General features: G+C 42.6%; 1 protein-coding gene across 2 annotated transcripts in view; it reads left to right on the top strand.

Moving 5' to 3' along the window:
- Window positions 1–9700, top strand: part of LOC111973232 (receptor activity-modifying protein 3) — a 33848-nt gene extending 24148 nt beyond the window's left edge. For both annotated transcript variants that reach the window (XM_024000525.2, XM_024000524.2), the window contains one exon: window positions 8304–9700. In XM_024000525.2, coding sequence (XP_023856293.1) covers window positions 8304–8559 — 256 coding nt within the window. In that variant the 3' untranslated portion in view covers window positions 8560–9700. The remainder of the gene's footprint in view (window positions 1–8303) is intronic.
- Window positions 9701–13265: the final 3565 nt, after the last annotated feature.

The raw sequence follows: 13265 nt of genomic DNA, 5'->3' as shown, positions 1-13265 counted from the left end.
GTTTCATTACAAAACCGGAGCGCAACCTGTCGGTGAAGTCCACAAAGGATATTGCATATAACAGTTGCATGACCTACAGCATTGTCAAGCAAGTTAATGTTTCCGACATTGTCGGACTACTAAACAACTATTGATTTAGCACCACGGACAGTTACCTCAAGTCTCAAAGAAAACAGGAGCTGCCTCCACTATTCCAGCACCATCTCAACATCCCCTATGCTCAGTCTAATACGGTGAAAACTAAAAGATATATATTTTTTWAATTGTCCAATCAACGTAAGCTAAATATGATGTGGCTGTCCATGGTTCTGATTTCTGTGTGTGTGTGTGCGTGCGTGTGCATTCATGCAAGTAGAAAAAACATGTTGACTTACGCTACTTGTAGAGAAATCCAATGCCAYCCTCTCATGTTGACAAAACGTCCTATGACTGTCATGACACACACTCTTGTTGTCCTAGGCTACCTGGCTAAAATGCTTGCTTGCTAGCCTAACTTGCTTTCATGGGGAACAATGAGCCAGCTAGTTAATGTTAGCCTTCTACATCTAGCTACATTTGAACTTCCATCCTCTCAGGCCAGGGGTACAATGTATGAATTCATGGTTGGATCAGAATCACCGTTAATCATTGGCCAGTACGGAGAATTAAGTAAAACCACAAGTCCAAATCCCTATCTCCATCCATGGGTAATTTAGGAAAGGGCCAATTTTAGCTAGCTAGTCACCGGAGGACAACAACACAATGAGAGGCAACAATTCAAGTTGTTTCTGTCAATGACTTTTGACACTGTTTTTTGGTGCGCCAGGACCATTCACAGTTGAGCTCAATGCTAATTGGCTGATTTTATACTTTGTGAGGTCAAATTCTCGCTGGCTTCCATTGCATTCAATGCTACAAGTGGCAACAATGTTATACTCTTTTTGACCAGACAGCATCAGATATATGGCCTACACATACAGAGACAGAGGGGCGCTGTTTTGCTCGCTCGGATGCTTTCTCCGGTGAGATACATTCAGCCTCTTGCAAATTGAAGGGAAAGCTTGGGGTCCCTTGGCATCCATGACTAAACGCCAGTGGTTCCGCCCTGAGAGAAACAAAGCATGTGGCCGTGTCAGTGAGGCGTCATTACATGTTAGAGTGAACGCTCTCTAAAATGTATGGCCAGCTATATTAATTCAAATGAGAAAATCTGAACCACGGGTACACAGTCAAGCAAATGGGACCGCTGAGCAGGCCAGGACCAACTGCAGAACACCCACAGAGACTGAATGCCATTGCCAGGTAGGGTGCCATCCCCTCCTAATGAATATTAACACAGGGACATTATCATCAGCAGGCCTGGTCTGTCTTCCAACTAACAGATGCTCCAAGGTCATCAGTGCATGTTAGAGTGGCCTTAAATGGCATCCCGGCAGCCATTTGCAAACACAATGAGAATTTACTGTCTGTGTGATTTAGTAAAACATTTAATGAACTCAGTACATAACCAGTCAGAGAGGACAGATGGGGAGAGGAGTTGGAAATAAAATAAATGTATCACTTGAAGAGATCAGTTTTTCCCCCCATGCCCCAGGTTGATCTCCTGGGATAAAACATTGGCCTAAACAACCATAATCCAAAACAATCTTGCAATAATCCATCTAAAATGTGAGTGATAAAGTGTGTCCTCTCCTCCAACAAGTATTCCTCTCTAAACATGTYGTTTTTTTGTGTGTATTTTCTTTTTAACGTTTAAGGGCAAATGCAGACTATGATAAATCTTTCAGCAGCATAGATTCTTCTGACAACCTGATTGACTACACAATCAGACATAATTATGTTATGTTTTTTACAAGCTGGACTCAACACTTCAAAACAGGGTCTCATTTGAAACAAACGCTTTATCAAGGCTTTCTACAGAAGAACATGCATAAAGACTTCGATTCGATTTCTGAAGCATCTTTCTAGACCTTATAAAGAGGATATTATATGGCTTCAGCAAAGAATATCTTCACTTGCAGGTGTTTGTACACATGCATATACACACACTCTCATTCAAATAAACACATACAAGAACACACACATGCATGTAATAGTGCCAGACATTCACACAAACATATACAGTAGGCATCGCTGTTATGATTTCAGTTGTCCTTGATGTCCTTTGTTTTAAATGTATTATTATTTGTAAAAAAACAATTGCATTGTTGTTTGCTGTTTTCTTCTTTCTTTTCCTTTTTTCTCTTTAGTTCATTCTCTTGGTTGTTGGTGCATTGGCGGGTTCTTGGGGGTGGGGAATGGAATTAATTGTATTTTTTATATTTTTTCTTCGGGGGGGACTGTGGGAGGGGTCTCGAATGGTTGAGGGACAGCTATTGGGGAACTGTGGGGGGATCTTGAAGGGTTCGGGTTTCACAAGATTGTGATCATGAAAAGGAAACTATGACATATATTTTATATCACTATCATGCACACGCACCCTCACACATAAGGATGGCTCTGTTGCGGAAAGACTGATACATGTTTGATAGTGTCTTGATGCTGTATTGTTTGTCTTTCATGTTCTAATACTTTAATGCAGTGGTTCTTAACCTTGTTGGAGGTACTGAACCCCACCAGTTTCATATGCGCATTCACCGAACCCTTCTTAATTGGAAAAATTAAATATGATTTTTTCAAATTCAAAACATAGGTATATATTTTACTGGTGCACAAAATGAACCGTGCATCAACATCAACACCGTGTGTTCAAAGAACAAAATCATCAAAACATGATTTTCACACAAAAACAAAAACATAATAATGAATATTTACTGCAAATCAGTGTGACTTCTGCTGTTGCCTTTCAGAGACCAGTTCAGAAATGCGCGGCTTCACCTTGGCAAGTGCCACTCTCATGTCATTTTCGCAACAAAGTCTGTTCCTTTTCTTCGTTTTTATGTCCAGCATCCTCGAAAAGGATTGCTCGCAAAGATATGTTGTAACAAACGGTATGAAAATCTCCAGAGCTTTCTTAGCAATAACAGGGKACGTTACCATTTGTTGACACCAAAACGTTGAAAGCGTTGTTGTTCTGAAGAGTTGCTGTYGAACCTGGCTCTGCTGAATTTCAATGATTTCATCAAGGTATTCATCATTGTGTTGTCTCAACACTAAATGTTAACGGCTGTCTCACCCATGCTGGATATGACTCTCTTGTAGGGAAGTATCCGTCGAGAGACTTTGCAAGCTCATCTAAGTGCGTGGCAATTGCTTGCTTCAGTTCCGCGGGTACAGAAATGTCTCCGATTCCAGATACATCTTCGATCTTACTTACACAGTCGTCCAGCAGGGGAAAGTTTGCGAAGTTATCGTTCTCTGTTCGTCGTTTCCATAACGGTAGCTTTTTTTGAAAARCCTTCAGGTTTTCCTCCGCTTCGATGATGTTGACTCCACCGCYCTGCATCTTTTGATTGAGATGRTTGAGAGCTGCGAAGATATCAGCCATGTACGCTAAAATGAGAATGAACTCAGAATTTTTGAAGCAATCTGCATGACAATGTTGGTGCTCTTGCAAAAACMGGGCTAATTCTACAYGCAMGGCAAAAACACGATTCAGCACCTGTCSCYGGGATAACCACCGAACGTTAGAATGGTACAGAAGTACCTCGAATTCAGAGCCCATTTCTTTACACAGCTCACTGAAGATGCGGTGCCTCAGAGCACTAGTTCGCACATAGTTCACGCATTCCACTACAATTTTTAATACTTCTGCCAGTTTTGGAGGCAAGGTTTTTGTTGCCAACGCATGCCTGTGCAGAATACAATGCATAACAATGATGTGTGGTGCATCGGCTTTCACTAGCGCACCAAAACCAGACTTTCTTCCCAGCATGACTGGAGCTCTGTTTCGAACAAACTGCAGAAACCATATCYCACGAAAGATTGTTGTCTTTGAAGAAGTCATCCACAAGTTTCTTCACATCGGCTGCCTTAGTTGTTGTTGTAAGAGGCTTACAAAATAAAAAATCTTCCTTTATCACGTCGTATTTCACATAGCGCACGAATACAGCAAGCTGGCTTAGATTGGAAACGTCTGTGGTCTCGTCGAGTTGAAGGCTGAATTTTGCCGGGCTTGAAATCAGATCTGCAACTACTTGAGCCAAGATGTCTTTGCTCATGTCCTCTATTCTGTCGCTGATGGTGTCATTTGAAAGAGGAATTTGGGATAACTTAACTTCAGCCTCTTTTCCCAGCATGATATTCGCCATCTTCAACACAGCTGGTTTTATGAGTGTTTCACCAATGGTGTGTGGTTTGCCCTGCTTTGCGATCAGGTAAGCAACTTCGTACGATKCTRTGAGGATCAGTTTGTTGATGGGTACAAAGCCGAGAACAGGCAGAGTAGCCTTTTCATCGAATCTGGCTCTCTTCACCTTGAATTCAGCGAGCGTTGTGTTCTTGTATTTTCCATCTCCATGCAGCTTAAGGAAGTGTTCTCTTAGTTTTGCCGGTGCTAGACTAGAATTGCTCAACTTGGCATTGCAAATCATGCAGTTAGGACGCTGACTCCCATCACGTTCCGTTATACATGTGAATCCATATTGTACATATTCGTCCGACCACTTTCTTTTTTTGCTCGACATAGTAAGTATGAAGGGATTAAAATATTAAGAAAGAAATCACAAGACGTACCATCACGACAGTCACAAGTCGACTACTGAGCGCACCAAATTCCCTGCAGCACAGATAGGCCAAGCGATGTAGCGTGATCACCTGCAGCCAATGATGGCCAAGCGGGGCGTGTCATCACGAATCATATGAGTCGGATGTGTGTCTTGACCTCCGCCGAACCCCTGAGACTGAAACACCGAACCCCTGGGGTTCGATCGAACCCAGGTTAAGAACCACTGTGGGGGGATCTTGGAGGGTTCGGGTTTCACAAGATTGTGATCATGAAAAGGAAACTATGACATATATTTTATATCACTATCATGCACACGCACCCACACACATAAGGATGGCTCTGTTGTGTGTCTTGTAGTGTCTTGATGCTGTATTGTTTGTCTTTCATGTTCTAATACTTTAATGTTACCCCTTCCTTGTATTTTTTTGTAATAAATAATTTAAAATAATTTAAAAAAAGAATACCTTCACTTTCCAATATTTTTTACTTACCCTGTATCAGGGATGAAGGTAAGACCCAGATGCAGACTGTCGAAGTAACAATGTTTATTATAGCAACGGGGCAGGCAACAACAGGTCAAGGCAGGCTACAACAGGTCAATGCAGGTCATGGCAGGCAGGGGTCGATAATCCAGAGTATAGGGGCAAGGTTACAGGATGGCAGGCAGGGTTAGGTCAGGCAGAGGTCAGTAATTCAGAGGTGGGGTAAAGGTACAGGACGGCAGGCGGCCTCAGAGACAGGACAGGCAAGGGTCAAAATCAGGGGGGCGAGAAAAGCGAGACTGGGAAAAAGCGGGAGCTGAGAAAACCGCTGGTTGACTTGACAAACAAGATGAACTGGCAACGGACAAATAGAGAACACAGGTATAAATACACAGGGGATAATGGGGAAGATGGGCGACACCTGGAGGGGGGTGGAGACAATCATAAGGACAGGTGAAACAGATCACGGTGTGACAACCTGAAAGTATTCTATGTGGCCAGGGGAGACTGTGCTCCACGGTTCAGATGTATTTCAAAAGCCACTGCTAATTTAAACTGACCCAAAAGGCTTTAAGGTAATTCTTTCAAGAATATTTGTCCAGGCMATGTTTGGCAGTGAATTTGACATGTAATGTTGGCATTGAGGGTTGGTTTTGTTCTGGCACTGCGAGTAGGAAGCATGGAACTTGTTCGCTTTCCTTACAGGAGGAATACATCTGAATCTGAATAACCGTCTCCTCAGGTCTTCTCTTACACCAAATGTAAAGGGCTGCTGGAAATACTGTTGTAGATCACTTTATATAATCGGAACCTTTTTAGTTTCTGAACAGAACATAGTTGACTATAACTTACACTATAGCCTATCTTAGAAATATAACTTTGCGCTGTGCTTCTCTGATCATGCACTTCATAGCTTATAGCCTATAGGCTATGGATCATTTGATTGAGACCACACTAAATAGCCTATAGGCACACTTGATATTACGTGCTCAGCTGAGAATTAGAGATGGGGTACACATCAGGCACACATTGGTATATAGCCTAATAAGCAACAAATTCTGAGAAATATAGAAATGTAATCAATTACAAATTGATTTCAGTCTATTCCCTCCCCTGGAATAGACTGAAATTGAAAAAGCATGAAACTTCCCCATTTTCCTCCAGGTAACCATYCTGTACATTTTGATCCATTCCTTAATGAGTTGCCTCTTGAATGCTCTTTGTGGATGGAAAAACGACATTCTTTCAAAATGTGACCCTTGTCGGGCTCCCGAGTGGCGCAGCAGTCTAAGGCACTGCATTTCAGTGCTAGAGGCTTCACTACAGACCCTGGTTCAATTCCAGGCTGTATCACAACCGGCCGTGATTGGGAGTATCATAGGGCGGCGCACAATTGGCCCAGCGTCGTCCGGGTTAGAGTTTGGCTGGGGTAGGCTGTCATTGTAAATAAGAATTTGTTCTTAACTGACTTGTCTACGTAAATAAAGGTTAAATAAATACAAATAAAAATGTTACGAAAGAGTCAATATCAGCTTTAACAAGAATTCATTGGTCCTTCTAATGATAGGAAAGATTTTGCAGTTTTAAATGATAAAAGACAACACAGCACACAGCCTCAAATTCTTGGTAAACATAAATCCTAATTTGATATATTCCATCATTTTTCAGTCTGTGGTCAACTTTTCTGTCTGTGTTTTACCATAGTTTTTTTACAATAATATCCAAGCCAAAAAGCTATTCCAGAGTTACCATACAACCAATCCATTGACTTTACAGCAGCCTCCCTKATCTCGGCAATCAGGTAGCTTATGTCCATATGGAGACACAATTTATCCGCTTGATCGAGGCTCATTCGATTTGCAGCACTTAGGTGGAGGTCGTCTGAAAGCAATGACGGGGATTGGCTGACGTCAAACCACACCGCTAGTGTGAAAGGCATTGGAGGGGAAACTGAAGATAAATATAGAACAAACCATTTGTCTTGACTAGTTTCATCGAACAGGGGCTGATATGATCTGTTTTGCTAGGTGAACATCATGGCTGGGACCCCATGCCACCTAGATGGCTATTATCTCGGCTCTAATCACCCATTTAGCTCCTAAACGTGTACTATACCAAGCCTTGAAAGTGCAGCTCATTTGTGTCATGTTTATGTTCTAATGGGTTGCTTTTAGTGCACTTTGTAAGACACACAGAAATTGACCCTAATGAGGCAGTCTGGGTACAACTAGTAGCTAATGAAGTAAACAATGAGGAGGACACACACATCTGGCCACAGGGTCTGTGTCATTAGTTTCCTAGGCATATGGCTACTCCATCATTTTCCACAGTGAAATAAACACATTTGTCCCATTTAAAAACAAACAGAAAGTTACAAGGGCTTTATAACATATTCTTAAAGGCTTCATAAGCACTACATAGATTCTTCACAAATCATCTATTGGCTTGTGTCATACTCTATAAAGGAGGACATACTTATGGGTATATGACGTAGTGGACTATGTCTCATGTATCTAAGTAGTGCTTATGAAGGCTTTATGAATGCTCTATATGTTGTTGTTCATTTAAAGTGGAACCAGCCTATTTGTCTGTTGACTAGATTGATGTAACGATCACGTGAGACCAAAAACCAGTCTCTGATAGAGTATTATGAAACAAGATGCAGGACTTTAGCCTCTATCTATCTATCTATCTATAGAGAGAGATGGAACTTCTTTTGCAGAGTAAGAATTTGAGGGATAAACCCTCCCTATTTCTCAGTTTAGACACATCCTACCTAAGTAGCTGAGCGTATGGTAACAGCTATACTGCTAAATAGACCCATTAACTCTTCTTATCCCCTGAAATAGAGAATAAATGTTGAGATACAGAGAACATGATTTTCAGTCTAATCCCTGGCCCCAGATTCCCCTCACCCTGCCTTCTGATTGGCTAATCACTTTGTTTTCCTCTGCCCTCTGATCGACTAAACCGTTTGTGGTCCTCTGCCCTTTGGACCAGGGATTGGCCAACCACCCTCCTGGAGAGCTACTGGGAGGGCAAGCTTTGGTTCCAGCCCTGCCTTAACACACCTGAATCTACTGATCAGCTGCTCATAGGCTGTTAGATCAAGGCTGGAACAAAAGCCTGTATGCCCAGTTTTTTTAACCCTTTGTGTTCCTCTGCTCTCTCTGCAGTGAGTACCACCTTTTCTCGCTGTGCACGGAGACCAACGCCGAGCGCATCAACTGCTACTGGCCCAACCCTCTGGTGGAGAGCTACATCATCCGGATCCACAAGCACTTCTTCTCCAACTGCACCCTGGAGAGGGTGATCCTGGTGGACCCGCCGGACGACACACTCACCATCCTCATCCTCATCCCTGTCTTTCTCACCCTGGCCATGATCGCGCTGGTGGTGTGGTGCAGCAAGCGCAGCGACATCCTGGCTTAGGATGTTGGTTGGTTTGGTTCCCATGTGACTGTCCAGCATGTCCAGAGACCCATAAACGTCTTTATTGAACCCTAGATGAGGAATTGGGTTAGGGAAGACAGGTAGGGAACCTACGGAGGGAACTTTTGTTTGTTCATTGTGTCATTTCAGGATTATGGTGGATTGAAGGGATTAAAAGAAGCCACTTAACGCCTTTGAAGGAGATGCATCCAAACTCCAAGGCCTTTTGATAGATATACTGTACCCAAGGACCCAAGACACATACGAGACATTTAGGATTGTAGATCCTTTGTATGAAATGGGACTGAGGCCCAGGGACTGCTTAAATATCATAATTTATAAGACATGGTTAAACTTTTAAATATATTCTCATGAAGAAGTCTTCTCAATAGGAGAACATGGACAAACTGAGACCTGAATATGTATAGTACTTTTCTGTACCAGTGCCGTCTACTGTATAGAAACTACATTTTGGTCCCGCATCGCCGCCATGCTTTCTGTACAGTACTGTTTCTTCTTCACACTTCCTCACCTGTTCTTATGTGCTGTCACTATCGGGTCAAGCTGCACAGACGGATAAAAAAAATTAAAAAAAGGATTTTACCCTAACCCTGATTTAATTTTGCCCAAACCTTAACCACATCCCTAACCTTATGCCTAACCCAAAGCTTAAATTCAGACAAAAAAAGCATATTTTTTATGTTCATACATGTTCGTGATATAGGGAATTGAGTGTGAACTTGGCCATTGAGTGTGAACAAGCCCTATATGTGTACCTTATAATAGAGCAGTTGTTCTCTTGCAGTGTTTGTGGGGCGCCGGCGAGCACATACTGAATCTACCTTCATTATTACTCATGTCTCTGCGTTGTCGTGGCAATAGCGCAGAAGTTGTTATCACTGATTGCACTGCTTATTTGGTGTAACATCTGCAGGAATTCTGCTCACGCTAATTTGTATTTAATTCTGCTGTTTAATCGTTCCGGGGAGGTGTGGGAGGTAGGAACGTAAATCACTGTCAAGATTAGGGACTCATTCTGAGATAATTTCATTTTGACAGAAGTAAACTTTTGGTATTGAGGAGCTATTGGATTATTTACTGTACTGCTATTTAATGTTTTAATTAAATGACTTAGTCCCTGCTTTGGTTATTAATCAACATGTCCATGGTGAAATGTTCTGCCTCTTTCTGCCCTCTGCCTTTCAAAAGAATTCCTACTTCTACAAATTGCATTCATCTTTGAGATGTAGTACATGTCTTTACTGGTTCGAAGCAAAACTCAAATGCAACTCTGAAAATGTATTAGTAAGGGTTCTAGAGGCCATAACAAAATAATATTGTTTTGACATTTCAAGTGTAAACATAGTTAAACACGATCAATTACACTTAAAACTACACTATACAGTGCCGTCAGAAAGTTTTCAGACACTAGGGGCCTCCCGGGTGGCGCAGTGGTCTAAGGCACTGCGCTCTGGGTTCGAGCCCAGGCTCTGTTGTAGCCGGCCGTGACCAGGAGGTCCATGGGGAGACGCACAATTGGCCTAGTGTCGTCCGGGTTAGGCAGGGCTTATTCTAAAGTTATATAAATATTTTTTTCCCGTCATCAATCTACACACAATCCCCATAATGACAAAGAAAAAACAGGTTTTTCGATTTTTTTTCAAAAAAATAAAATAAATAAACATGAAATATTACATTTACATACGTATTCAGACCCTTTACTTAGTACTTTGCTGAAGCACCTTTGGCAGCGATTACAGCAKCGAGTGATGCAGTTCCTTAGACCGCTGTGCCACTTGGGAGCCCAAAGCTATTTTCAGGTCTCTCCAGAGATGTTAGATCGGGTTCAAGTCCAGGCTCTGGCTTTGCCACTCAAGGACATTCAGAAACTTGTAGCTAAGCCACTCCTGCATTGTCTTGGCTGTGTGCTTAGGGTCGTTGTCCTGTTGGAAGGTGAACATTCGCCCCAGTCTGAGGTCCTGAGAGCTCTGAGCTGGTTTTCATGAAGGATCTCTCTGTACTTTGCTCTGTTCATCTTTGCCTCAATCCTGAACAGTCTCCCAGTCCCTGCTGCTGAAAAACATCCCCTGAGCATGATGCTGCCACCCCCATGCTTCACCGTAGGGATGATGCCAGGTTTCCTCCACATGTGACGTTTGCCGTTCAGGCCAAAGAGGTCAATCTTGGTTTCATCAGACCAGAGAACCTTGTTTCTCATGTCACGAACCGGCTCAAAGCCCGTAACAAAAGGGAGACCACGTGGAGATAAGGAGTAACAAAATATATATTTATTAAATAAAGTAACTAAGTACAATATACAATGGTGTGTGTAATCAGTAATCAGTAGTGTAAGTGAGTGTTTAGCATGCATGAATGTGATAATGCAGGGTGTTGAAAGGTGCCAAAGCAAACAACCAAAAAGCACCACGAAACACAACAAAATCTATCAAGGTGTCTGCATGGAGAGAGTCTCCTCCATGAATGGGGAAGTGGTGCATTTATCCTATGACAGTGGGCCCAGGTGTTTCCCATGAAGCTGACGACCCTCCCAACTCCGCCCACCGGCATCCTAATAAGGAAACAAGAACAAAGAGAGAATACGGCAGACAGAGTGGGAGGGTCGTCACACTCATAGTCGGAGAGTCTTTAGGTGCCTTTTGGCAAACTCCAAGCGGKCTGTCATGTGCCTTTTACTGAGGAGTGGCTTCCGTCCAGCCACTACCATAAAGGCCAGATTGGTGGAGGGCTGCAGAGATTGTTGGAACTCTYGAGCCCTGTCAGTGACCATCGGGTTCTTGGTCACCTCCCTGACCAAGGCCCTTCTCCCCCGATTGTTCAGTTTAGGAAGAGTCTTGGTGATTCCAAATGTCTTCCATTTAAGAATGATGGAGGCCACTGTGTTCTTGGGGACCTTCAATCCTGCAGAAATTGTTTGTTACCCATCTCCAGATCTGTGCCTCAACACAATCCTGTCTCCGAGCTCTACAAACAATTGCTTTGACCTATTTACTTGGTTTTTGCTCTGGTATCCACTGTCAACTGTGGGATCTTACAGGTGTGTGCCTTTCAATATCATATCCAATCAATTGAATTTACCACAGGTGGACTCCAATCAAGTTTTAGAAACATCTCAATGATGATCAATGGAAACAGGATGCACCTGAGCTCCATTTCGAGTCTCATAGCAAAAGGTATACTTTTTATTTTTACTAAATTCGCAAAAAAAAAAAAAAAAAACTATTTTTGCTTTGTTATTATGAGTTATGGTTGAATGGTTATGGTTGAATAACTTTTTTTTATTTAATCCATTTTAGAAAAAGGCTAATGTACACTGTATATACAAAAGTATGTAGACATCCCTTCAAATGAGTGGATTTGGCTATTTCAGCCAAACCCGTTGCTGACAGATGTATACAATCGAGCACACAGCCATGCAATCTACATAGACAAACATTGGCAGTAGAATGGTCTTACTGAAGAGCTCACTGACATTCACCGTGGCACCGTCATAAGATGCCACCTTTCCAACAAGTCAGTTCGTCAAATTTTTGCCCTGCTAGAGCCAGTAAGTGCCGTAAGTGCTGTTGTGAAGTGAAAACGTCTAGGAGCAACAACGGCTCAGCTGTAAAGTGGCAGGCCACACAAGCTCACAGAACGAGAATGCCGAGTGCTGAAGCTCGTAAAAATCATCTCTCCTCGGTTGCAACACTCAATACTCAGTTCCAAACTATCTCTGGAAGCAACGTCAGTACAAGAACTGTTCGTCGGGAGCTTCATGAAATGGGTTGCCATGGCCGAGTAGCCGCACATAAGCCTAAGATCACCATGTGCAATGCCAAGCATCGGCTGGAGTGGTGTAAAGCCATTGGACTCTGGAACAGTGGAAATGTGTTCTCTGGAGTGGTGAATCACGCTTCACCGTCTGGGAGTCCGACAGACGAATCTGAGTTTGGCGGATGCCAGGAGAACACTACCTGCCCCAATGCATAGTGCCAATGGTAAAGTTTGGAGGAGGAGGAATAATGTTCTGGGGCTGTTTTTCATGGTTCTGGCTAGACCCCTTAGTTCCAGTGAAGGGAAATCTTAACGCTACAGCGTACAATGACATTCTAGACCACTGGTTCCCAAACTTTTTATTGTCCCGTACCCCTTCAAACACCAGGGCACCAGGGTCAACGCACTCTCAAATGTTGTTTTTTGCCATCATTGTAAGCCTGCCACACACACACTACACGATACATTTATTCAACAAGAATGAGTGTGAGTTTTTTGGGAAGTGACAAAGAGCTCTTATAGGACCAGGGCACAAATAATAATATGATAATAAAAATTAAGAATTTTGCTCTTTATTTAGCCATCTTACATATAAAACCTTATTTGTTCATCAAAAATGGTGAATAACTCACCACAGGTTAATGAGAAGGGTGTTCTTGAAAGGATGCACATAATTCTTCAATTTTGGGTTGTATTGGAGAGAGTCTCAGTCTTATATMATTTTCCATACACAGTCTGTGCCTGTATTTAGTGTTTATGCTAGTGAGGGCTGAGAATCCACTCTCACATATGTGTGTGGTTGAAAAGGCCATCAGTGTCTTAACAGTGTGATTTGCCAAGGCAGGAGCGCAGCACTATCCAGAAATCTGTCAGTGACTTCTGATTAAATACAATTTTCACAGAACCGCTTGTTGAAATTTTGATGAGGCTCT

This window comes from Salvelinus sp. IW2-2015, linkage group LG14 (assembly GCF_002910315.2).
Source record: "Salvelinus sp. IW2-2015 linkage group LG14, ASM291031v2, whole genome shotgun sequence".
NCBI classification, from domain to species: Eukaryota; Metazoa; Chordata; class Actinopteri; order Salmoniformes; family Salmonidae; genus Salvelinus; species Salvelinus sp. IW2-2015.
Note: the sequence above shows the minus strand (reverse complement) of the source record. Positions and strands in the feature narration are given on the sequence as shown.